Source organism: Rhinichthys klamathensis, unplaced genomic scaffold (assembly GCF_029890125.1).
Source record: "Rhinichthys klamathensis goyatoka isolate OS25496 unplaced genomic scaffold, OSU_Roscu_1.1 h1tg000497l_1, whole genome shotgun sequence".
Taxonomy (NCBI): Eukaryota; Metazoa; Chordata; class Actinopteri; order Cypriniformes; family Leuciscidae; genus Rhinichthys; species Rhinichthys klamathensis.
In genome coordinates this window covers 1,280,364-1,306,115 of record NW_026606980.1, presented here as the reverse complement: position 1 = coordinate 1,306,115, position 25,752 = coordinate 1,280,364, and the positions used below count along the sequence as shown (strand labels likewise).

General features: G+C 38.7%; 1 protein-coding gene across 17 annotated transcripts in view; it reads left to right on the top strand.

The window, feature by feature from the left end:
* Positions 1-671: 671 nt before the first annotated feature.
* Positions 672-25,752, top strand: part of obsl1b (obscurin like cytoskeletal adaptor 1b) — a 31,328-nt gene continuing 6,247 nt past the window's right edge. The window contains exons 1-34 of one of the 17 annotated variants that reach the window (XM_056237738.1): positions 672-1,005; positions 4,562-5,681; positions 7,144-7,413; positions 7,515-7,775; positions 7,887-8,192; positions 8,263-8,529; positions 8,618-8,893; positions 9,013-9,288; positions 9,472-9,747; positions 10,059-10,334; positions 10,639-10,914; positions 11,130-11,468; positions 11,567-11,638; positions 12,263-12,763; positions 13,204-13,464; positions 13,621-13,851; positions 14,069-14,344; positions 15,102-15,377; positions 15,633-15,908; positions 16,200-16,475; positions 17,006-17,281; positions 17,808-18,083; positions 18,168-18,440; positions 18,660-18,935; positions 19,031-19,306; positions 19,383-19,658; positions 19,932-20,207; positions 20,295-20,564; positions 20,674-20,940; positions 21,053-21,322; positions 21,792-22,058; positions 23,058-23,324; positions 25,340-25,452; positions 25,562-25,715. In XM_056237738.1, coding sequence (XP_056093713.1) covers positions 4,667-5,681; positions 7,144-7,413; positions 7,515-7,775; positions 7,887-8,192; positions 8,263-8,529; positions 8,618-8,893; positions 9,013-9,288; positions 9,472-9,747; positions 10,059-10,334; positions 10,639-10,914; positions 11,130-11,468; positions 11,567-11,638; positions 12,263-12,763; positions 13,204-13,464; positions 13,621-13,851; positions 14,069-14,344; positions 15,102-15,377; positions 15,633-15,908; positions 16,200-16,475; positions 17,006-17,281; positions 17,808-18,083; positions 18,168-18,440; positions 18,660-18,935; positions 19,031-19,306; positions 19,383-19,658; positions 19,932-20,207; positions 20,295-20,564; positions 20,674-20,940; positions 21,053-21,322; positions 21,792-22,058; positions 23,058-23,324; positions 25,340-25,452; positions 25,562-25,715 — 9,544 coding nt within the window. In that variant the 5' untranslated portion in view covers positions 672-1,005; positions 4,562-4,666. Of the gene's footprint in view, positions 1,006-4,561; positions 5,682-7,143; positions 7,414-7,514; positions 7,776-7,886; positions 8,193-8,262; positions 8,530-8,617; positions 8,894-9,012; positions 9,289-9,471; positions 9,748-10,058; positions 10,335-10,638; positions 10,915-11,129; positions 11,469-11,563; positions 11,639-12,262; positions 12,764-13,203; positions 13,465-13,620; positions 13,852-14,068; positions 14,345-15,101; positions 15,378-15,632; positions 15,909-16,199; positions 16,476-17,005; positions 17,282-17,807; positions 18,084-18,167; positions 18,441-18,659; positions 18,936-19,030; positions 19,307-19,382; positions 19,659-19,931; positions 20,208-20,294; positions 20,565-20,673; positions 20,941-21,052; positions 21,323-21,791; positions 22,059-23,057; positions 23,325-25,339; positions 25,453-25,561; positions 25,716-25,752 lie in introns of all 17 variants that reach the window. The other 16 variants (XM_056237740.1, XM_056237741.1, XM_056237737.1 and 13 more) reach the window with 16 other exon arrangements.

The following is a 25,752-nucleotide window of genomic DNA, read 5'->3' as shown; positions in this document are numbered from 1 at the left end:
CAGCTGAGGGGTCACTGCTCTCTGTGTTCACCCTCACACATTCATAAGCCTCATCACACGTGCACGCAGCACCCCTCTGGATCTTTTCTTTGAATGCTTCGTTTTTGGATGTTTTCCGCAGAGGCATTTCACAGTTGCTGAGCTTAATTAAGGACACTTTGTTGTACCTTCTCTGACAATGAAATGCATAATGCATTTCAAAATAACACCATCGGCTATGTCAGTAGTGTCAGATCATAGCTGACAGCAGACACAACGTCATTTACATCATATGTTGTTTTCAAACAGATTACGTGTGATCAGCATACTTGTCTAAATCATTTGCAGGGCTACATCTACTAAGGCTGATGACAGATCCCATAAAATTATGACCATTACCAGGAATCCTCTGCGGTTTCTGAATGCCTTCAGGTGACTACGCTGACACTGCTGCCATAAACAAAAGGTTCTGAACATTCAACTAAATGTTTAAAGTTTTCAGGAGGCCAGAAGGCTGCTGCCCTTCTCCTTAGATTTTATTGCAAGGTCTCAAGTAAGTCAAGCAATCTGCCCAGGACGAGCAATCCAACCTATCTTTAGCCACTGCGAGCAAGTGAATGGAGAGCCTGACTTATCTTCACTGCTGTCATCGAGGCTGCCAGTATTTTAGGGGACAGCAGCAGCTGCAAAAGCATTTAACAGTCTTCTACGAACAATAACACTAGGGGTGCCTCAGGACTAAACGCCACAGAGATCGTGGGACTGCTGGAGTGTTCAAAGGAAAGCGGTCTGATAAGGCTAAAACCTTCTTAAAAGGGGCACTTAAAACCCTTGGCAAAATGGGCAGGTGACACTGACTAGATGTTAATGAGGAGAACATACCGCAACAAACTTACCGAAGTGGAAAAGGATTATTCTGTAAAAAAAAAACAAAAAAACTAGAGCTTGAAGTGAGGGCCAGTGAAGCAGGAGAAGCTGGTTGCCGAGGAATGTATATTGACATTTGTCTCTGAGGACTGAAGAGAGGTAGGATATGTTAATGTTACAAAGTGCAGTTTGCCTGAGGTCAAAGGTCAGTCTAATTAAATTAGGAGCACAAACAGGAGGTTAATCTCCTTTTAAAGTCCTAGGGGAAATTCCTGATCTAGATTGGTGATGTTATACATTTAAACCTTTAACAGTTGGAGATATAATAAGAGTACCTGCTGTTCCTGTTGATTACATTGTGGAACATCTGAACACCTGTTTTCTTAAGAAAATATGCAGTATGCAGTATACTAATATAATTAGTGTTTAAAGCTCTTCAATTGCACTCTCACTTTATTTTGATGGTCACTTTAACACATTCTGTTGACTATAAGTAATGTTGCACCTACATGTGTACTAACTCTTATTAGAGTGTTAGTAGTAATGGTAGACTGGTAGGGTTAGAATTAGTTGACATGTAGTTGCAAAGTTACTTATAGTCAGTAGAATGTCTGTTGGAGGACAATCACAATAAAGAGTTAGCGGATATTAAGCAGACAGTCTACTAAAACTCTCATGGGAGTTAGTTGACATGTAGTTACAAAGTTACTAATAGTCAGTAGAATGTCTGTTGGAGGACAATCACAATAAAGTGTTAGCAGAAATTAAGCAGACTAATACTCTAATGGGAGTTAGTTGGAATGCAATGTTACTTATAGTCAACATAATGTTCAAAAGGGACCATCAAAATAAAGTGTTACGTGTTACATATATCATATTTTGTTGTCTTGTTTGTAGCGTAGCAAACTTATATGTGTAACATGATGAATAACTAGCAGACGTTTAAGGTTCTGAGGAGGAAACTTATAACCGGATCGTTTTCCTGAAGTTAGCTGTGCGTCATAGATTCCCAAGACTAGCGATTCATGTGCTATGCCATCCTAAAACAGATAAACCAGCCCTAGCGAATAAACATCCCCCTGTACACCCCATCAGAGGCCAAACTTGCAGCATGATTGAAACTGAGAAGCCACACATTAAAAAAACATTAATCATGAGGGCATATTAAACCAACATGATCTGGATTACTTCATATGCAACAGATATTTTCAGAGGAAGATATCACTTAATAGTACAGAGCAAGTGTTTTTTTCCTGAAACGAATGACAAACAAACTAATTTTGACAATGACATTTAACAGCTAAATTCGTAACTGCATTTGCTAAAAGGGGTGTGAGAGGCATAGCATATTTTGACTGAGAGGTCCCCATGGGGTGTGTCCTGCGTGAGTGTGCGAGACCTGTGTTGTATGTGCACGCGTGTTCTGTGGTGTGCTTTGTGATACCTGACACATGCCCTCTCACAGGTCTTTATTTAGGGCAGACTATATAAAGAACTTTCCCATTGAAATACAGCACCAGCTGTGTTAGTTATGTGTTGTGGCCGCTGTTGCAATAGGGCTAAAAGACAGTACACCTCTAGAGCTCTTCTCACACAAGGCATAATTTCTAAGAAAGTTCTGGGCATCAAGTATTCTAGTGTAATAGTATCCTTGCTCTCTGGGGAGAGCCCACACTATCAAATCGCACTAGTGCACATACCAACACCCAAACTCAACAATTAGTTTTTAATCAGTCTGTATACTTCAGCGGATTGTTGAAGATTTGAGAAATAGCTAATGCAGTCTTCCAAAATTATTGGGACATGAAAAGTTTGGTTATCAATTTTTCTCTTTTTCCGAGAAGATATGAGAGAAAAAATACTGTTAACAGACAATTATTGCTATGACAGGTCAAGTCAGGTGTTCCTTGTTGAAAGTTTTAACTAACAGTGAACCATATTACTTTAGTAAATTATGGCAAAAAGTCAAATGTCAATTGTAATTTTGCTTTAAAAATATAATAATTATGACCTTTATATAATATCAAACAACTTATATGTACCTGTAATGATTTGGCTTTGGAAGAGGTGTGCCCACGATCACGATGGCAAGAAGCAACTCTGCAGTAAAACAGAGCGGTAAAATTAATTCTATTTCGATAAAATTAATTTGTTATATACAACAGAGCTTAACATACAGTAAAGCTAAGTTTGATTTAGACAAGTAATTTGTTAGATATAACGCTGTTTAAGGCAGCATTATGCAATAAACAAACTAACATGAAAATTGCTGAAATACAAGTTCTGCAGATTTCCTAAATTAATTACATTAAATGATTTCCTGTTTGACTGACTATTTAGGTACTGGTGGCCTTTAGACTTTTGTTATTTGATAAGACTGTATTTACCAGGGTTTAGTGGAATTCAAAAGTAAAGAATTCCACTACACCTACATGTCTAAGGCCTATAAACTTCCCATTTTAATGCAAATTAGAGATGTTCCGATACCCTTTTTCCCTTCCCGATACCGATTCCGATACCTGGACTCAGGGTATCGGCCGATACCGAGTACTGATCCGATACCTGGGTGTGTACAGTATCTATACAGCTGCAATTCATACTAGCACTGTATGAATTGATAGAATTATTTTATGCCGTGTTTCAGACTTATCCCTTAATTAAACATGAACAAATACATACTGTGAACTAGAGTATTTTTATTATCTGACATACATTTCACAGCAATATATTATTTATCTTTCTTAAGTGAAAAAGAACTTAAAATGCAACCACACACTAATACTGTAAACTGAAAAGGGTATTTTAGTTTTACAATATAACTGCATAAAAAAGTGCAACAAATAAATCTAGGAATCTAAAAAATGATATATGAAAAATATAAGAAAATAATCTCTTTATAATTTAAAGTCCATAAACAATTTTGTTAAATAAACGGCATTTCAGTTTTGACCGCGGCTGGTCATCCAGAACAATAAACTCAATACATGCTGTCGGTTATATTTATCGCTCGTTGGCTGTCTTTTGAAAACTTTTCTCTTTGTTTGAATGAAGCTTTCAGAGATTGTTGATTCTGGCGCGGCTCATCCTTCTCTGCCCTTGCCTTTGTGTAATCGTGTTCTGCGGGGTGACGCGTCTTCAAATGCTTAAGTTACTCGTGTTGTTACCTTAAATTACTCGTACTGCTAAACAGCGGACATACTGCTATCGCGCGCGCGTTTTCTTCTTCGCTGCTCTAAACAGTGGTTGCTTGTGTGGCAACAGCACAACTTCCTGTGTCGCCACAAGCAACCACTGTTTAGAGCAGCGAAGAAGAATTGATCTCCGATTTGCAGCGTTATGCAAAGCTAGCGTGCATAACTAGTTATTGTTTAAGGAAATTGGTATCGGATCGGTACATGGGTAGAAGTACTCGCCGATACCGATGCCAGCATTTTTATTGGTATCGGCGGCATTTCCGATACTAGTATCGGAATCGGAACAACTCGAATGCTAATGTCTTTCAAAACTATCAAACAAGTTACAAATTCATTATAATTGCTCTTCTTTATATTCAAATTCAATACTGTTTGCTACCTCAATTCAAATTCAGGATCTGAACTGGAATTTTGAATGGTGCACAACCCTGGTATTTACATGCAGTATTATATACATGTATGAAATGGCTGGTTATTATCAAATCATATATTAAGTGTATTTTTTTGTTGTTATGATTTAGAGTCTTACTTGATAAACGGCTGGACAACAAAATTCTTTTAGAGTGATAAAGAGACTGAATGCCTGTAGCCTGTCCCTCTGAGTGGAGGTTGGCAAGTGAGCAGGGATGGATGTGTTTGGTGGAGCGCCACGGTTCCTAGCCTACCCTCGTCCAGTGGTTGTACAGAGTGGCACAGATGCAGTTCTGAAATGCCAGATCAGTGGGGATCCCAGACCAGCAGTTATATGGGAGAGAAACAATGAGAAGATTCACCCAGAGGGCAGATACCGGGTGTTTGAGGATGGCAATGTCTACAACCTTATCATAACTTCTGTGACAAAGGAGGACAGTGGACAATACATCTGTAAGGCCAAGAACTGTATTGGAGAGACGTACGCAGCAGCCACTTTGAAAGTAGAAGGCGAAGCACAGGAGAAGGAATTTCGGGAGGAAAATAAGCCGCGCTTCCTCATCAAGCCCCTCTCGACTAGGGTTGGACGAGGAGAGGATGCAATGTTCTCCTGTAAGCTATGGGGAAACCCTCGACCAGAAGTGATTTGGGAGAAGGATGGCAAGAAGTTGAATGAGATCTTTGAGAGCACACATTTCACCATCAGCTATCAGGATGGAGGGTGGTTCCAGCTAAAGATTTTCAAGACAAGAGCACCAGACGGAGGGGTGTACACGTGTAAGGCCAGGAATGAATTTGGAGAGAGTCTGGCAGGGGCTGTGCTGTTGGTGGATGCAGGACCAGGACACGAAGATGATGGGAACCGTAATGGATACACTAATGGCCACTGGAAAGCACATCAGGGAAAACAAAGAAGTGGTAGGCAAGTTGCAACAAGGCTGAAAGATGACCTACTACCAAACTCAGCCAAAGTGAAAATGTTTGCAGTGACAGAAGGGAAACATGCAAAGTTTCGTTGCTATGTAACTGGGAAGCCAAAACCAGAAATATTATGGAGGAAAGATGGGAGACTTATCTTGTCTGGGAGACGGTATCTCCTGTATGAAGACAGAGAGGGTTACTTCACACTTAAAGTTCTCTACTGCAAACAACAGGACAATGGAGTTTATGTCTGTTCTGCTTCAAACACTGCAGGCCAAACCCTGAGTGCTGTACACCTTATTGTCAAAGGTAAGAGTCACCTCATTTGGAATACGATAAATACAGTACAAATACAAATTCAATACAATTTTATGGTTTTACCACCTGATCTATAACATTATACAGTATATATTAGTTTAACATACAGTTTATATGGCCTGTACCATTAATAAGCCAGTTGCCAGCTGTTGTGTCAAGCATTTGGTTCCCTAATCAACAGTAACTTTTATGATGATTCAGTTGTAGGAAATGCATCAAGGGAGCTTTAAAATTACCTGACCAGGCCAAACTCATTAACATGAAATAGATTCCATCCAGTCCTATATCTGCAAAATCACTTAAGCTTTGAAAGGCCTGAGGCCCACACATGTGATAGAAATCTCTGGAGGCAAGATCATATTTCTCACATGGACCATAAAACAGTCAAAACTGATTGCTTTGCATGACTATATTGTATCAGAGCCAGGCAACACCATAATGCTCAAAAGGGTTTCGAGTCACCAAGGCTAAATTGAAGGTATGACTACTAAAGCAAGCACGAACAAGACAAAAAAATACATCAATAATGTCAAGGATGTGGTGTCAAGACATAACCTAAAAAAAAAGCAAGGTACACCACAAAAAAATAACTTAATGGGATTTTATTTTGTCTTTTTTACAAATTTTCCAGGATAAAAACTTAAAAATCCTTTTTTTTAAGTATATTTGAGAAGCAAAACTGCTAAAGTCTTAAGACTTGTATAAATCTTAAGTTTTCATAAATGTTTTCTTCAATGTGAGCCTTACTGCGCTGGCAGATTGTTTTTAAACTTGTTTACTTAAAATCATTGAACACCACAAAATACCCTCCTATTAAAGATACATTCTCTGAAAACTAGTCTAAATATCTTTAAGCAGGGTTGATTCTCAAAGAATTTTTAGATATTTTAAATTTAAAAATTTAAAAATACAGTACAAACAGTACTTTCCAAAATATAATAGTATAATAATACAAAAGCAACATCATTACTGATTACAGATTACCTCAAAGCCACTACTGGACAAAGAAAAGCAGTATCAACTAGATTACTTTGAATTTCCATGTGTAACAGAGGCCAGCTAGTAAGGAAACACCAGTTTGAATCCCGCTCAGAGCGGTGCGAGTAGAATAGGAGGGGTTACACATGCATGAATATCCATGCTGATTGAGGCTAGTGTATGCTGGTGTTGTTATAAAAGGTTAACATGCAGTTCACGAGAAAAACGTGCTTTTCGACCAGCATGGTTTGTCTGGTGAAGCTGTTCTATCAAGGAAGTCTTGCTGGCTAAGTTTGTTAAAAAGCATGCTGGGGACACCAGCACATCAGTATGCAAAACACTACATGTGCTGGTTATTGTCAGTAGGGTAAGGTAATGTGTGCAATGTATCTCTGAGGGAATGCAGATCTATCGATTACTGACATAAAGGAAACCTTTAAAACTCTCCTTTTTGGGTCCTTCCTTCTTGTGACAGAGCCACCTGTTCGATTTAAGCAGCCACTCAACGACTTGCAAGTATGGGAGAGAGACTTGGCTGTTCTTGAGTGTGAAGTTCCTGAGGACTCTGTTCCAATCACATGGTACTTAGAAGACAGACGACTACAGCCTGGAGCCAAATATGGGATGGAAGAGTGGGGGACAAAGCGTCGACTGACAATTCGTGATATTGGAGTTGATGACGATGGGATTTATCTATGCGAGATGGCTGATGGGGGTAGAAGCATTGCAGAGGTAGCAGTCAAAGGTAAAACAAAAAAGTTATATTTATTTGCCATCATCTGTCTGGGAAAACAAATTCATCTGATTAGCATTTGCAGTTGTATAACTTAAGTGACTCTCTTGAAGGCACTATAGTAAGAAAGCTGCCACGAAAAGTTGATGTCCTGGAGGGGGAAAATGCAGCCTTCTGTGTGGAGGTGGAGGAGGAGGAAATGGACATTCATTGGTACAAAGATGGAACAGAGCTAAGGGAGACCCATCAGACCATTCTCAAATCTTTTGGAAGGACACACATTTTGGTCTTTGTAAACACCACACCACAAGACTCTGGCTTGGTCATGTTCTATGTGGGTAGATCAAAAACTTCATCTCAGCTACGGGTGAAAGGTATGACAACTTTTCTTTGGAATTATTAATATGTAAACACTTGTATTCCAGAATGCCCAAATGTATTTTTTTTTTTTAAACAAACCTCTTCTTCTCTTGGGCTAATTTCAGCGGCAAGGCACTGTCCACCAAGCTGTCCAATTGGGGTACAGATAAACACAGAACGAGCGAATGCAGCTCTTCTTTCCTGGTTTCCAGCACAAGACTCTCGAAAGAATCCACCTTCAGGGTACATAATTGAGAGACAAGAGGTTGGCTCACAAGAGTGGCTGCAATGTTTGACTACAGACTCTGCAACCTCAGTGGAGATTCTTGGCGACAGTGTTCCATGCGAGGCAGACTACAGATTTCGGATTTGCAGTGTCAACAAATATGGAAGGAGTGGAAATGTAGAGTTCCCTCGAGCAGTTCACCTTGGTAAGCTCCTTTATAAGGCTGTCCATTGCATACATATAAAGAAAACACTAACAAAGCTCATTCTTTCTAGTTCCAGTTGCCAGAATCCAAGCACCTCTACAAGATGCTTTAGTACCAGAGGGCCAGGATGCCTGTTTTACCATTGAGCTCTCTGCCTCAGTAATAGGCACTTGGTTTCTAAATGGAAATCAGCTTCAAGACGATGACCGCTTCTCAATAAGGCGTTCACGTACACACCAGTCCCTACGCATCCGCGGGGTACGAGACACAGACAATGGAGCAGAGATCACCTTCATTGCTTACGGAATTCGAGATTCTGCTGCTTTGTATATACAAGGTGAATACTTAACTTTGATTTCCTTGCATTGAGATATATTTATGAGGATATTTACAATTGCTGTGTTGTATATATTCCTCTTAATCAGCTCCACTGGTAAAGTTCACTCCACTTTCTGAAATGGATCGAAACAAATTTGTGGAGGTTGGCAACCCTATAGTACTCTACTGTGAGCTGTCAGACCCTGAGGCTCCAGTTCGTTGGTATAAGAATGGTGTTGAACTTAATTCAATGGAAGGTCTGCATATCCAATCAGAAGGAACAATGAGGAGGATTGTCATCCAATCAGCGGATTTTTCCCACTCAGGAGTGTACAGCTGCGACGCTATTGATGACGTTATCAGGTTTAATGTGGAGGTTGAGGGTGAGTCATTTTTGTTCTTATTTCTCCTTTCAAAATCAAATGAATATGTCCAATAAAAGAATCTTGCACTTGCAAGTCTCTAAAGTTTACTAAATACTGCTGAATGAAAACACATATAGCCCCACCAGTGAGGTTCTCAGTTCTTCCGGAGGGTGAGAGGAACAAATCCATTGAAGCAGGCTCAACAATAGCACTGCAATGTGAGCTCTCAGATCCACTCGCCCAGGTCTCCTGGTACAAAGATGGTGCGAAACTACTGCCACAAAGTGGACTAGACTTCAATTCCGAGGGCACAAAGAGGGAACTGTTTGTCCAATCAGCTGAATTTTACCACTCAGGGGTGTATAGCTGCAAGACAAGGGGTGATGCTGTCCACTTCAATGTGGATGTTAAAGGTGATTTATATTTTTACAAGTGAATTAAGTTACATTTTTATTTTGCCAGACAAAAAACAAATGGCAAGACAATGACAATGTTGATTAAGACTGTACAGATGTTAAAATATATTTCAAATTAAATGTAAAAAATGACTATTGAAATCATAAAGTGGGACTTAAAACACTCTAAAATATCCATAGCCCCACCTGTGAGGTTCTCAGCTGTCCCAGAGGTTAAGCGGAGAAAGTGCATTGAAGCAGGCTGCCCCATTATTCTGCAGTGCGAGATTTCAGACTCTACTGCACAGGTCCAGTGGTACAAAGATGGGGATCAGCTCCTTGTAGAATCTGGAGTAGACATCAAATCAGATGACTGCATGAGAACACTCAGTATTCAGTCAGCACACCCATCTCATGCCGGTGTGTACAGCTGCACAACAAAGGATGATGTCATCAAGTTTCAAGTGGAGATAAGAGGTGATTTGCCATCTTTATTCCTGACTTACAAATTAACTCTATGTCTTCTTGCAATTATGCGACTAACAATCACTGCTTTCTGTGTTGCGCTTTTGTCACATTCTTTAGAAATGTTTCAAAGATTTTATGTTGTACATTACCTCTGTCTCCTTTTTCTCTGCTTTAGTTTTACAATTTTGGATTATCTTTTCAGTCATGATGTTCTTGTATACTCAGTTGTTACAGTACATGTTATCTTAAAGCAATAGGTCCTTTAATCTGGGTAATTTCTTGTAATTCTTGATGATTCTGATACGAACCATCATCTGTAGCTGAACCAGTGAGATTCTCAGCTGTTCCGGAATCTGAGAAGAATATATGCACTGAAGCTGGTGGCCACTTTGAACTCCACTGTAAGGTCTCAGATCCTACAGTCCATGTCCACTGGTTCCACAACAATACACAGCTTCAGCCAGAGACTGGTTTGGATATTCAGTCAGAGGGAGATGCAAGGACACTGGTAGTCAATCCAGCTGAGCCTAGTCATTCTGGATTGTACCGCTGTGAAACATCTGATGACTCTGTCCAGTTCACTGTGGATATCAAAGGTGATTTGTGACTTTTTGAGAAACTTGTACATCCAGTAACACATTTGCAAAACTAGATGCACACTAACAATTCAAGCTTTTTTGTTGTCTGCGTCTCTTAGCTTCGCTGTTATGGACATGCCTCTCACCATGCATCCAACTTATGGGCAGTGATTTGATACAGATGTTACATGTTTTGCATTACTTTATTTAACTTGCTACTTGGCAGATGGTCTGAGAAATCACAGATTAGGCAGTCTAGATAACATTTAATAATGGATATTAATTCTGTATATTCTTCAATAATGCAACGGATCACCTTTAGACCCACCGGTGATGTTCTCAACATTACCAGACACTGTGAAGAACCAGCTGGTTGAAGCAGACTACTCCACTGATATGCAAGGTGAGATCTCAGATCCAAATGCCAAGGTGTGTTGTTACAAGGATGGTGTAGAGCTCGTCTCAAAAAGTCAGCCTCATATCAAATTGGAGTGTACCAGGAGGACGTTGGCTGTCAAGACAGCACAGCCCTCTAACTCTGGATGGTACGACTGTGTGAGAACGGGCGATGTCATCCAGTTTAATGTACAAGACAAAGGTGATTTTCAAATATTTGCTTCTAATCTTCTTAATGTTTTTGTGTGACAACTAACAATTGTGTGCTCTTCGTAGCTTTTTTATTCTCTTTTAATGTATTCTGACTGTTACTTGTACATGCCCTTGGTTTCAGTGGCCATAATTGGTTCTGTCTTTCTGCGTTTTGAAAAATAATCACATTTAATAAAGCATTCCTCTATCAATGGTCATCTGTAGTGCCACCACCAAGATTTTTGGCTGATCCTGAAGTTGAGATGACCAAATGCAATGAAGAAATGGAACCTGCTGCACTGCATTATGAGATCTCAGATCCCACTCCAAATGTCAGCCAGACCAAAGATGAGGAGGTCATGCTTCCTCATTCTGAACCTGCAGCTGAATTTAAACCTGATTTGGAACTTGAATCTAAATCTGAATTTGAACCTGAATCTGATCCTGAAATTCATTCAGATGCATCTAGAGGAACTTTAATCATCCACTCACCTGATTCATCTCTTTTTGAAGTAAACAGCCCAAAGACACCAGATGATCCCATCCAGTTTGAAATGGACCAAGGTGGTTTGCCACTTACTTGTACGCCATTCTGAATTAGGAACATTGACATGACTGAAGCAAGTCAGTTATTGTTTTCTTTGTGGCTTTCCTAACAGCAGAACTGTCTCACTATGAGGTGTTCAGTGGTGATACCTATGATGACTCTGTCCAGTGCACTGTGGATATAAAAGGTGATATAATGCTACCTCAACCCAAGCCTTTAACCCAGCACCTCTGTGCCACTAACAAGGGTGGTTTTAACTATCCAATGGCTCTTCCTGGAGATGCTGGTCCCCTGCATCTTGGTTACCTACCCAAAACTGCTCCCAAAACTAATCCATGCTATCCTGTCTTTATCCAACATCCAGTTGGTCTGCAAACCCTTCTTCCAAACTAACACTCATTCTATAGACTTACATATCTTCATTCTTCATTGAAGCACATTTCATTTAAACCTATACTGTACACTGTCTACATTTGCTTGAGTCATCTTGTTCATGTTTCATTCAGAATCATCATCAGTATTGTGCTGACTGAATTATAGAGAACTGGAATACAGAATGAATGGTTGAGTGAATGAAAGTTGGTGATCTGACTTCTTGCGTAATCATGTTTTGTTTTTAATATGTGTTTTAACCAATATTTGACTTGTTTTTAGACCACTCTGTGATATGGTCATCTCTCTTAATTTTTTTTCAATCTTGAAATAATCTTAAAAATTAACCAATCGATAAAACTACGTCTTTATAAGCTTTTCTGATTACGAAGACAGAAAAGTACTTCAACTTTTCTTTGTGTAAACCACTCAACTATAGAAGAGTTCCTGAGAAGATCGGGAACTGAGGCTGAGATCAGATCTGAAAAAGAGAACAACAAACTCACAGCGGAAAGATCTGGAGAAGGCACCCAAATGTCCATTCCAACAACCTTCAGACTGACCGAAGAGGAACCGCAGCCAGAACCTATGCTACAACCAATGCTACATCCACAGTTACAACCAATGCTACATCCACAGTTACAACCAATGCTACATCCACAGTTACAACCGATGCTACATCCACAGTTACAACCAATTCTACAACCACAGTTACAACCGATGCTACAACCCCAGATACAACCGATGCTACAACCCCAGATACAACCGATGCTACAACCCCAGATACAACCACAACTGCAACCTCAGCTACAACAGCTGGAACCACAGTTGCAACCAATGAACCAGAAGAGTACTTCAATTTCCGAAGATGAGGGCTCAAATCAAATACAAGAGAGTGATTTGGATCAAGATGTCTTAGCTTTTAAGGTGGATGTTGAAGGTGATTTAAATAGTTAGCTCCATCATTCTGCAAATAATGATGAGAGCAAAATATAAGCCATTGACATTTACCACCTAACAACCATTTAACGTCATTCGTCTATTTGGATCCATTTACTGAATTTAGAAACAAAAACTGCCCTGTTCTATAATGTAGCTGCATTTTATTATTATTCACCCAGTAAAATTATATCACCAAATATTTATCTAACAAAGATCATCTCACTAAAAAATGCAATTGTATCATCTTGAATTTAACTTCTAGCAGAAAGAAAAAAACATTTTGATATATGAAAAACACTACAAACCTATAGTAAGATTATCGATTGTAAGGCTATAAAATACATAAGTGCAGTTTAGCTTAGTTGACTTAAAATATGCAATGTAATGTGTCACAATTGTAATACATGTCTCTTTTCATATAACTTGAAATATCCCTAGCCTCGAGGACAAATTCCACACCAATTTGTGGAATGGATGAGCACTTTCCTATTGATGCAGACTGTTCCAGTGTACTGCTAACTGAGAGCTCTGACCACACAACTCAAGAAAAACCTATATCCTGCCAACAAGATGAAGCAACAGTGATATCCAATGAACCTCCAACACAGAAAGAGCACATCCAGTCATCAAATATATGTCTGCAAGAAGCACATGAGACCGTTACCAAGGATGAATTTGCTTATCAAGAGGAACTGAAAGGTGATTTAAAGCTATGTTTAACACAGCATTAATGAACAAAAGCAACTAACTTCGTCTGGCTTTTTGCTTAAATGTTCTGTACCCAAATTGATTCACACTCTTGATAGATAACTCACTATACGATACTCACATTGCTTTGTCCCCTCAAAACTGAAGAATCTGGTCATAAAGAAGAATTATTTACACAACCATTTGAAACTGAAGTTGTCCGACCCATTGAAGGTGATTCTCCAGTTCATTGGTACAAGGACAAAATACAATTTTACTCTGAAAATGAAAATGGAAATATTCTTGAAATGAAGGAAGATGTACGAAGACTGAATGCTCCAGTCACTGACTTGGGTCAATCAAAGGATGATGACATAATATTTAAGGTGGATGTCCAAGGTGATTTTAAACTAGTTTAAATACACACAGCTACATAATCAGTTTCAGTCATTCAAGCTTTATTTAAAAAATAAATAACTAAAATAAAATAAAAAACAAAGCAAAGCAAAAAATATATGCATGTTACATTTAAATTATAAAAACATTTATGTAAAATATTACCTGCTTAGGTCAAATTGTCTGCTTACATTAAAACATATTAAATTAAACCCCTTAGCTACATCTTTGCAAACTTCAAGTATCCATGAGACTGAAAAGAGCGAGTCAAATGATGAAACAGTCATTGCTAATTTTTCACAACCTGAGGTATCAAGCACAATGGCAGAGGTGTGCTGGTACAAGGAAGGTGAGGATCTCCAACAATGTGACGTTATCACCCAATCTGAGGAGACTTTCAGAGCTCTTGTTGTCAAAACATCCGAGCCGTCTCACTCTGGGGAACATGCTTGTGAGACAGATGATGTCACCGTCCAGTTTGCAGTGGACCTACCAGGTGATTCATCAGTCATCTTCGCCAGCTCAATCCATCCGATTACCAAACTAACCACTTCAATCATGCAATTGTCACTAAATTTCTAGAATCTATTGTTCAAATAAATGCCAGACTAATAGGTTGTTGTAGGATGTTACACCGCTAATGAACATTTCAGTAAAGAAATTACTTTTTATTCAAGATTAATTGGTAATACCAATGTCTAAAGTGTTTAAAGAAACTTTTACTGTAATTGTCTCCTTCAGATATCTATTTAGAAATGATCCTTTTGATATATTACTACTACTAATAAATTCTACTAAATATATGGTATACTGAGGAAATTATAGAAAGTCCAATCACTAACAAATGTACAAAGGCAAAGGCCTGATACATTGGTAAAAAAACTAAATTTGTTTTCAGTATGTTTGTCTTTAATGTCTGTTTCCCATGTTTTGTCTTTGTTGTTAAATATATGTTACTTTCCATGTTGTCCTTTACTCTTGCGCTACTAATCTTTCATCTTATATTTTGATGTTTGAGAATGTCTGCTTTGTATTTTCATTTTATTGATCATTACAGTTAATAGTCAGCATATTCTTAAAGTCATGTTCATGCCAAACAGACTCTTTCATAAAACGCTGAATGATTGTCAATATTTTGGATCATTCTTGAGAATCAAGTTGAGAAAAACTATAAATATAAAATGAAATATATGTTTTATAAAAAGAAAACAAACAATATAAAAGTAAATGTGTCTGTACAAAATTGTCTGTAGCTCTTCCAGTGACGTTCTCCAGTGTCCCTGAGGCTCAACGGACCAAATGCATTGAGTCAGGAAGACCCTTTAAACTGCAATGCGAAGTCTCACACCCTGATGCGCAAGTCTGGTGGTACAAAGATGGGAATGAGGTGCTTCCTCAAGATGATATTGTCACTGTGAATGAGGAAGCAATGAGAACACTCTCTGTGCAAACTGCTGAATTATGTCATAGCGGGACATACAGCTGCCAGACAAATAATGACCTCATCACATTCCATGTGGAAATCAAAGGTGATTTGATGCTTTCTATCATGAAGTCACCACATGAGATGTGTGTAAATCAAGTCAAGCAATCTCCTTCATTTAACCATGTATAGTGGTTATTCAAAAGGCAAATATTTTGGCCTTTATCCCTCAAAAGTAGCTTGACATGTTAACTGATCACTCAAGCACATTAATTTATAAATACAAGAAAACCAACATAATAGCCAGTAATTTTCCACTAAATGATGCAGTTCTTTCTCTATGCCACTGACAACACTGTAGCTCCATCACTGAAGTTCATTCCAATTTCAGAAGTGGAGAAGAACAAGTCCACAGAAGTAGACTCACCAATCGTTCTGAAATGTGAGCTATCAGACGCTACCGCTCAGGTGCTCTGGTGTAAAGATGGTAAAGAGCTGGCCCTAAACCCTGGGCTAAATTTCCAAACAGATGGAAATATGAGGAAACTAACTGTTCAATCAGCAAAACTGTCTGATACTGGAAACTACACCTGTCATGTTCCAGGTGATACCGTATCATTCGTGGTGGACGTTCAAGGTGATTTTTACAACACTACCACACAAATTAACTATTAAATACTGTGTATGCCCTATATATATTCCTTTATATTTCTAATCACTCCCTGTGGAAAAAAAATGTATCTCCTGTAACATCTTTTACCATCCATTTAAACTCTGCTTCTCTCACTTCTTGATAACTGGGCAAATCATGTGACTAACACATCTGTAGGTTAAGACTGCCTAAATGTCTTTCAACAGATTTGTACTTTTTTTCACAAATTAATTTGTCGATAATCTAAAAAAAATTACATTTTCCAAATTTTCATAGCTCATCCTGTAAGGTTCTCAGCACTCCCAGAAATTGCAAGGAACAAGTTTATTGAAGCAGGCTGTCCCATTATACTTCAGTGTGAAATCTCAGACCCTACTGCCCAAGTTTCCTGGCTCAAAGATGGAGTCAAACTCCAACAAGACAGTGGACTTGACATCCAATCAGAGGGCACTATGAAGACAATGATCATCCATTCTGCTGAGCTCAAACACTCAGGCGTGTACAGCTGTGAGGCTGTGGATGATCGCATAGCATTCAAGGTGGATGTTGCAGGTGATTTTGAGTCTACATACTTTTTCTCAAAACCACTAACAATGTGTCAAATAACGCTTCATCCACTAAATGCTGTTTGCCCTTATCAGATTTTAACAAAGAAAACATTCATAACCAAATAATCAAAGCCCCATTTTGTTAAACCCTACAATTCTCTCCTCACCCCTTTAGCTGACACAAACAATAACTACTGTATAAAAAGGATTGTACAGGTTTTTTAACATCTTTCAAATCGCTTATTGCTATACAATATCACTATATTGTATAGATGATGTCACCTAATTTAGACCTGCTCATTAAGTTATGTTCAGAATAATAGGCTTCAGAACTATAATAACACGAGAGATCAACTCATAATATACACACAGACTCAGCAAAGTGTCTCAATCATTAGCCGTACGCAAGTTTTAATCTTTTTCATCAATTAATTTCATTATTTCTCATCGATTATCTGGATATATAACTTAGAAAGGCTTTTTTTTTTTTTTTTTTTTATTCTATGAATTTTGACTGAACAAAAATCCTCTTAGCTCCACCAGTGATGTTCTCAGCTGTTCCTGAGATTGAGAAGAACAAGTCAGTTGAAGCAGGCTGGCCAGTCATTCTCCAATGTGAGATATCAGATCCTACAGCCCTGGTCCAATGGTACAAGGATGGATTACAGCTCCTACCTCAATCTGGGGTTTACATCAAATCACAGCACACCATGAGGACACTGGTTATCCAATCAGCAAATGTATCCCACTCTGGGTTTTACAGTTGTAATACTGCTGATGGTATCAGTGAATTTTTTGTGGATGTTAAAGGTGACATATAAACCTTATCCAACGTATTCTTTTATATAACTAACAAATACATCAACTTAGTAGAATTCAGTTTCCATTGGGTGAAAGCATTCTTCTCTACCTTTCAACAGATCCATTCTGCTGCTTTTATGGGCTCCTTAACCATTTCCATAATGCAGGAATATTTTTGAAGCTTCACAAGTTTGTTTGCAATTTTTCCACCAACTTGTGCCATCCTTAGATGCTATTTAACCAGCATATTGGTTCTCTTTACTTATAAAATAAAAAAACACTTACGCTGGACAAGCATGCCTTGTAACCATTATTATCTGTGCTTAATAGCACTTCATTCTCACAAAGCTTTCATTAACTCTTCATTCTCTTTTTCTTTGTATTTCATTTGGCTTATAGAGTGGAGAAAGAGTTCAACAGGGCTGGCCAAGCAATCATCATCAGTGCTTGAATTGCATGTTTAACATGTCATACTTGTGTGACTAAGTAAAAGTAGCATAACAAAAAACTAATGACCACTTCCTTCTCATTGCAGCACCTCCTGTGACATTTGCCTACATACCAGAAGATGATCTGCACAGAAATATTGTGGAACAAGACAATCTACTCCTTTGCTGCCAAGTGTCCAGGTCAGACGCTACTGCACAATGGTACAAGGATGGAGTAGAGTTAAAGTCTAGTAATAATGTCCTCATAGAGGCAGAAAACACTTTACGAAAGATGATCATCCTGTCCGCTCAGCTGTCCGATTCTGGAACATATACCTGTCGTGCTGGAGATAGTGCCTTAATATTTAAGGTTAACGTAAGAGGTGAGTAAATGCGTCTCTATTCCTATCAGTCAAAATCTGATAAAATTACATTTACAAGGGAATTTTCTTTGTTTTGCTTTACAGAACCTCCAGTGATGATTGTATATCCCAAGGAAGACGTCCACCTTGACCGCTATGTTCCTGAAGAAATTGTCCTCAGCTGTGAACTTTCACGACCAAATGGAAAGGTGACATGGTTCAAGGACGGACAGAAACTACAAGAGAGTGAAAACATAAAGCTAAAGACAGAAGGTCCATATAGACGGCTAAAAATTCTGCGCAGTGGTGTTGAGGACTCTGGAGAGTATGTCTGTGACACAGCTGATGATTCAATATTCTTCAATCTAAACATAAAAGGTATCAAATTCAGGTTTAAATATAGCATGTACAAGAAAAAGGAAATTGTGATGTCAGTTTGTGATGTTATTCAATTGGATAAGATTATACTTTTTAAAACTTGGAATAACACTGGTGAATTGCATGAATTGTGTGCAATTAGATCAGGAACGTGCATTAAGAACATTGATAAGGTCAATTTTGATGTCATGTTAACTTTTGTGGCATGTCCCCCTAAAGAACCACCGGTGCGCATAGTTTCTCCAAGCCAGTCCCAAATGGAACTTTGCCAACAGACTTCTGAGAGGATGGTCCTGAGCTGTGAAATCTCTAGACCCAACGCCACAGTACGTTGGTATCGAGATGGTCTTGAAGTGGAGGAGAGTGACAGCCTAATTCTTGAGGTTGATGGTGTCTATAGGAGGCTTATTATCCCAAAACCTACAGTCAAAGACTCTGCAGAATATGTCTGTGACACCGCTGATGACTCAGTAACCTTCTTTGTAAATATTGCAGGTGTGTCAAAGACCCTATATTTAATCGTTCTTATTTAAAACAAATTCTCTGTTCTCAGTTCTCAGTGTCAATAAAGACTTAATTTTTTTGTGCAGAGCCACCAGTTAGATTTATTCGGCCAAGGAAAATGACCTATGCAGTAGAGAAACTTGTTGGAGACATTGTGGTCCTTGAGTGTGAAGTGTCTCGACCAAATGCTGAAGTTAGCTGGAAGAAGGATGGAGAAGAGATTGAGGAGAACAGTAACATTACTATCACAGAGGATGGCACAAGTCGACAGATAACCATTCAGTCTGCAGCTTTTAATGATGCAGGGCAATATGTCTGTGATGCCAGAGATGATGTAATGGATTTCTTAGTGAAAATCAAAGGTACATTTCAGGACAAAAGAGATTTAAAAAAAAAAAATCACTGCAACCAACTAAAATTCTACCCTCGTCCTTCCAGATCCACCACTGAAAATACTGCGGAAAGCTGACATAGAAACGAAACGCAAGTTTGTAGTATCTGATGCGATTGTGTTAAAATGTGAGATCTCAAGAGCAAATGGGGTGGTCAGTTGGCTTAAAGACAATGAGAAGGTTGAGGGAAAGGAGCATTTCATCTGTGAAGAGGAAGGGACATTCAGATCTCTGATTGTCCTGAGTGCTGAGTTGAGGGACTCAGGGGAGTACATTTGTGATGCACAAGATGATAAGGTTGTCTTCAATGTTACTGTAGAAGGTACTACTTGTTAAAAGGCAATGTACACAATGAAAAACATGCATGTACATGGTCAGAGAAAACTTACAAAACTTGTACCTTTATCTTGTCATTGGGGCAATATCCTCAAAAGTACACTTTTGTACTTTATCTACCTATCAATAGGTGTAGATTTAGCACAAAGCTGTATCTTTGAGGGTACTGCCCCAGTGACAAGCTGTTGTACTCCTAAATGTTTTGCTTTTTTTTTCTGTGTACAAAGTGTACAAAAAATAACTAATTATTTTTGTTCAGAGGCTCCAGTGTCCATTGTTGGAAATTCAGAGAAGCCAGAACACCACATTTTAATGACAGGAGATGAGCTTATCCTGGAATGTGAGGTATCACGAGTAAATGCTATAGTCCAGTGGTACTGCAATGGATGTTTACTACAAGAGGATTCACGCACACACATTGAAAGCAGAGAAACAATGAGGAAGCTTGTGATATCAGGACTTCAGACATCTGATTCTGGAGAGTATCTCTGTGATGCCACTGATGACAAAATGATAACTAGGCTAACGGTTCAAGGTAAATTTACCAGTAGCATAGCCAAAATTCATTTCATATCAATTGAAAGATTGTGTGTAAAACACTTAACACAATTCTTTTTCATAGAAACACCATTCAAATTCATCAAAAAAGAAGAAAGATCAAATATTTCAGCCTATGAAGAAGACAGTGTGACACTACGTGCCGCTGTTAACAGGGTCAATGCCCCAGTGAAATGGCAGAGAGGTCACGATCCAATCAAAGGGGATCGTTTCCACACAACAAGTGATGGTAACACCCACTACCTCACCATTAACCCACTTAAGAGATGTGATAATGGAGAGTACACATGTCACGTGGGATCCGATGAGATGCACTTTAGTGTCCATGTCAAAGGTAAGACTGGGGAATGAACCATACATTTCTACAAATTGTTATATGTACTAATAATTCATCGCTTGTAAAGGTGTGCAGTAAAATGTTGTCTTTACTGTTTCGTAATCAGCAATGAAAGTGAAATTTTCCAAACCACTGGAAAACGTAGTGGGACTCAAAGGTAGGGATGTGGTTTTGAAATGTGAACTGTACAAGTCAAAAGGAGATGTTCAGTGGCTTAAGGACAGCCAAGAGATTGCGCCAAACAGACATTTTACAATCAGAGCTGATGGTCAAGTGAGAAGCCTGACTATACATAATGTCACAGAAGATGATGCTGGAGAATATGCTTGTGAATCCAAAGATGAAAGGACATCAGCTGCTGTAGTGGTCAATAGTAAGTCAAATTCTACCAAAGGATTCGTGTGCATATGCATAAAGTTTAACCTGAAATCAGGAACAAATCACATTTTACTTTAGTGCCAACTTACTTCTCTTTTTTACCCAAGTTCCTCGCATTGTGGAGTTTATTGCGGAGCTACACAACATAACTGTGATGGAAGGAGAAGACGCAACTTTTAAGTGCGTGGTGTCTCCAGAGGATGTGAAGTTGGCCTGGTTTAGGAATGACCAGCCAATTTCATCAAATCATAAGTTCAACATCTCAAGTAATGGACTATGCCATATGCTGCATATCAACAACTGCCAAGTCTCAGATAGCTGCATGTTGACAGCTAAGGCTGAAGGTGTGATTTCCAGAGCTATCCTTCAGGTCCAAGGTAGAATATCATCTATCAGTATTTCATTTTGACAGAATATTTGACGAAAGATTTTTTTCTTTTTTAGTATCAACATATTAAGTGAGAAATTAACTAATAGGTAATTTTCTACAAAATGGTATTTGGAGTGTAGAGTGGTATTTTCTTTAAGATCCTGCACAGGTCTTTAATGTCATGTCAACATGTTTGAGTTTAATAATGACCCTTTCAGGCATGCCTGAATTGTTGAAAAGGTGCTTATGATGGCTTGTGCTTAACAGCTTCTCCAGTTAGAATTCCACTCTTAACTGACAGAGACAAGTGTTACTACAGCACACAGCAATGTAGAACGAGGAGCTGTACTCCAAGCACATGAAATAATGTAGTCCTTATTGGCTTTGCTCATTGGTTTTTTAATACAAAGAGCTTTATAAAATGTTAAAAACTGCTATGGGGGGAAATTTGATCAATTACACTGATCTGTATTCAGAGGCACAGGTGGTTTTCACAAAGAGCATGGACCCGGTGGTTGCAGAGGAGTTTGCTGAGGCAACACTTGAGGTGGAGGTCAGCCTTGAGACTGCAGAGGTGCAGTGGATGAGACAAGGAGTGGTTATACATCCAGGGTCCAAATTCACTCTGAAGCAGAGTGGAAAAAAACATTCTCTCACAGTCCACAAACTCACCCTTTCAGACCGAGGCACCTACAGCTGTGAAACGCTCCATGACTGCACACAAGCCAAGCTCAGTGTGGAACGTGAGTCTGCATGTGCTTGTATCTTTCTCACTATGTGCTGTTGTTAGCATTTCTTTACGGTGATGGTCCCTCATTACTGCTCATTGCGATGTTGTCATCTTAAACAAACTGAATCAAGTAACCAAGAGTAATGCGAGCAAGCTACTTTAGTGACACTTGTTCCATGGTTTGACAGCAGCAAACAGGTGATTGGCAGACCACGTACTGAGGCCAGGGGAGCAGCTTTCTGTATTGACATTAGATCAGAAGAGCCATGATAATTCAATTAAGCATGTCAAATGAGAACTAGATCAAGAGCTGGTAGAAGGTCCTGGCGGAGTAACCTTTTAATTCCTCTTAGTTGCCTGTGAAACACAGATACTATGACTCATGAGAGGAGGATAAAAGTTACATGCGTCTCTACTCACAACTAATTTCCATTGCCTTTGATTATTAGCTGTCTACATCAAACTTACCAAACAAGCTTTCAATATCTCTTAACATAACTTCTGACGATAAAAGTAATTTGCTCTTTAGCAGACAAGCAATTAATTACCAGTGATAAACATTCCTTTCAGAATAGCTTGAGACGATAAAGCTGTGTTGTACAAATGAGCAAGTGATGAGAGAAAGTCTGTGCTTTGGCTGTTCCTGGCACCAACTATGAATCTGGATCCGTTTTCATTGCAGCTAAATTTATGCACTGGCCTTCAAAATCTAGGGTGGTGTCACCAACTCTCTAAAATAAACCACCATTTTCCACAGGGAATGCCTGTCTGCTTTGGACTTAAAAAAAAAATGGCATAGCCCTGATCGAAGGCAGGATTTAGTGTATTGCTAACACCAAGTGGCCAAAACCGAGCCAACTAATTCAACTGTTCTATTTTTTCTCTCTTTATAAACTTCACCTTTCTTCTTAATCTCTCTCTCTTTCTTTTTCACACACTTCACTGATGTCTAACTGCATCACCATTGAACTATAATTTTCTTGTCTTTGACAACCTGTGCTTGTCCACGCAGCACGAAAAATCAAGATTCTGAAAGGTCTAACTGAGATCCAGACTTACGAACGAGAGACAGCTTCTTTTGAGGTGGAGCTGTCACATAGCAATGTGGAGGGTGTATGGCAGAAGGATGGGCACGCTCTCAAAAACAACAACCACTGCCGTATGACTGCAAAAGGACGGGCACACAGCCTTACCATCTCCAACCTGACCTTGGATGACACTGGCACCTACATATTCTCTGTTGAGAATATCAGATCATTGGCAAGATTGGACGTTAAAGGTACTGTGCAAATTAAAACTGTTTTTATAGTAGAGACTTGAATGTGACAATTTTGCCAGCAAAAAATGCCAGCTTAATGGTTTTTAATTTTGTTTAAAAACATTCAAAAGTCCCTTTTTTAAAACATAAAAATCTGTCCGTGCAGTACGGCAAAATACACTTGTGTTACACATTCTCTGAAAAGAAAACAAGTCTTAATATCTCAAGTATGTTTATCTTCTTCAAGAATTTAAGACTACTTTAACTAGAAAATTAGATGGAAATACTAATGGAGGATTCAATGTTAAAATTTAATCCTAATCCAGTTTCAAGTGAAAAGACGACTGAAAGCAAGTCATTTGTTGACTGACTTCTTAAAGAGTTTAAACACTGTGGCTGTGTGGCACCTTTAAAACATGACTTTGTTCATTTGAGGTGCCTGAAACGTCAACTGGCTCAACCAATGACATAAGTTTGGGGCAAAGTTACAGAAAACCTGAGAAGAGTTAGTTTAGAAAACTTGTTTGTGAACTAGTGGTGCAGAAATTTCACAGAACACCTTTAAAGATTTAAAGTGATTCAGCCATTACATTCTGATTTAGCCACTAAAAAAAACACCCTTATCCCTTTAATCACACACCTTCTCACACCTCAGCTAACCTGAGCACAACAAAGTCAGTGTTTTCCAACTGACTAAAAAGCACAGACTACTCCCTCAACGTAACAGACATCCAGAATGAGCCTTAAATTAACCATAAAGGTCATGAAAATACTCAGATTTACTTATTATGACAAGGCATACAGGCTTGCAATAATCTGTCTTTTTTCCTTAATTGCCTTGGCAACAATTAACTTATAAGGGGTGGGATCTGGCCATTATTAACTTAGTCGTGAGAGGTAAGAGGGTCCAGGTCAATGATGTAAGTCATCAAACTGGTTAAATTTCTGATGCTGATGACAGTACAATGGCATGGACAGACATTTTTGCTACTGCTCTTACCATGTGTCAGGTTACACATATAAAAAGATGTGGATCACATGATCAGACTCCAGCTACCGAAACATTGCAAACATTCACAAGCATAAGGTGCTGGTGTAAGGTAATCACTTCTATGCCAAGTCACTCAATAGGGCTTATCCTTTGGAGTCACAGAGCTGTCATTGAGGATGACAATAACATGTAAATGCCACTACAACAAAGGACTCTTCTCAAAGTCCTCTAAGCACAAAGCTGAGGTATGGTTAAATGATAATCTCCAGTTGTACTAGACAGATTGACATGTGCACAGTTGACTATGTGATCTCAAAAGTCAAACAAGGGCAACCCAGAGGTAAATAATAATAATAAAATAATTATAAATAGTGACTTGGTTTTAAGATCATAGCCTTTCAAATGTGATCAAAATGGTTTTCTGTCAATATGAAGTTGTTGTCAAATGAAGTCTAACGGTGAAAGTTCATTACATAGGCAAAACTCTGCTCAGTGTCACTGACAATGCTAAAATACCTCCGCTTAGAGGTGTGTCTTTGCAAGTGTGTTTAATCTGTTTCCAAATGAAGTAAAGATATATTGCCAATTTTTTAAACTTCTGTAAAACCAGCCAGTGTAATAATAATGAAAGCATGCAAACTGCAATATTTAACATAACAAATGCAGAGTCACATGAGTAAACAATGATTTACGCACTAAATCCAGCATAAATTCCTGCACAATCTGCTTATTTTTAAACGCTCTAGACAGAGGTCACTATACTTGACAGCGATTGGCTGCCGCCCACACTTTTCACTTGATATTTCATTAAGTCGAGAACTGCCCAAACTTTTGACGCTCTCAACGCTTTCTCTGGTCCGCTGTCAATCCCACAATTCACTTTGCAAATGTGTAGCTCAACTTCTATAGGAATGAATTGAAAAAGCTTGGACACGCACCGTAACAATAGCGTTTCTCTTTTACCTAATTAGATGTGTATACACAACACATGTTTTTATGTCAAAAGTAATGTTTTACATAGGCTGACAAGACTTTGCTTCTTCAGAAATCCCAGTATCAGTCTTGAAAAAGCTTGAGGATATCAGGCAACCAGAGGGATCTGGTGTAACCCTTGAATGTGAGCTGTCACGCCACAACGTAGACATAAAGTGGACAAAGGTAAAATTACACGACATCCCCACAACCTCTTGTTGCAGTTGATTAAAAATCACTATTTTTATTAAGTTTATTATTTGAAGTAGCAATTTTTTTTTTTTTTCACTTTCAGAATCAAGTTCAGCTTAAACCAGGAAAAAATCATCGCATTTACTCTATGGGAAGAAAGTCATTTCTACAGATACTGAAGTGTGAGCTGGGAGACTCTGGTTCATATGTGTGTGATGCTGGGGAAGCTACAACATCATGTTCAGTGGAAATCTATGGTAATAACAGAGAGTCTGTTAAAATATCATCACATTT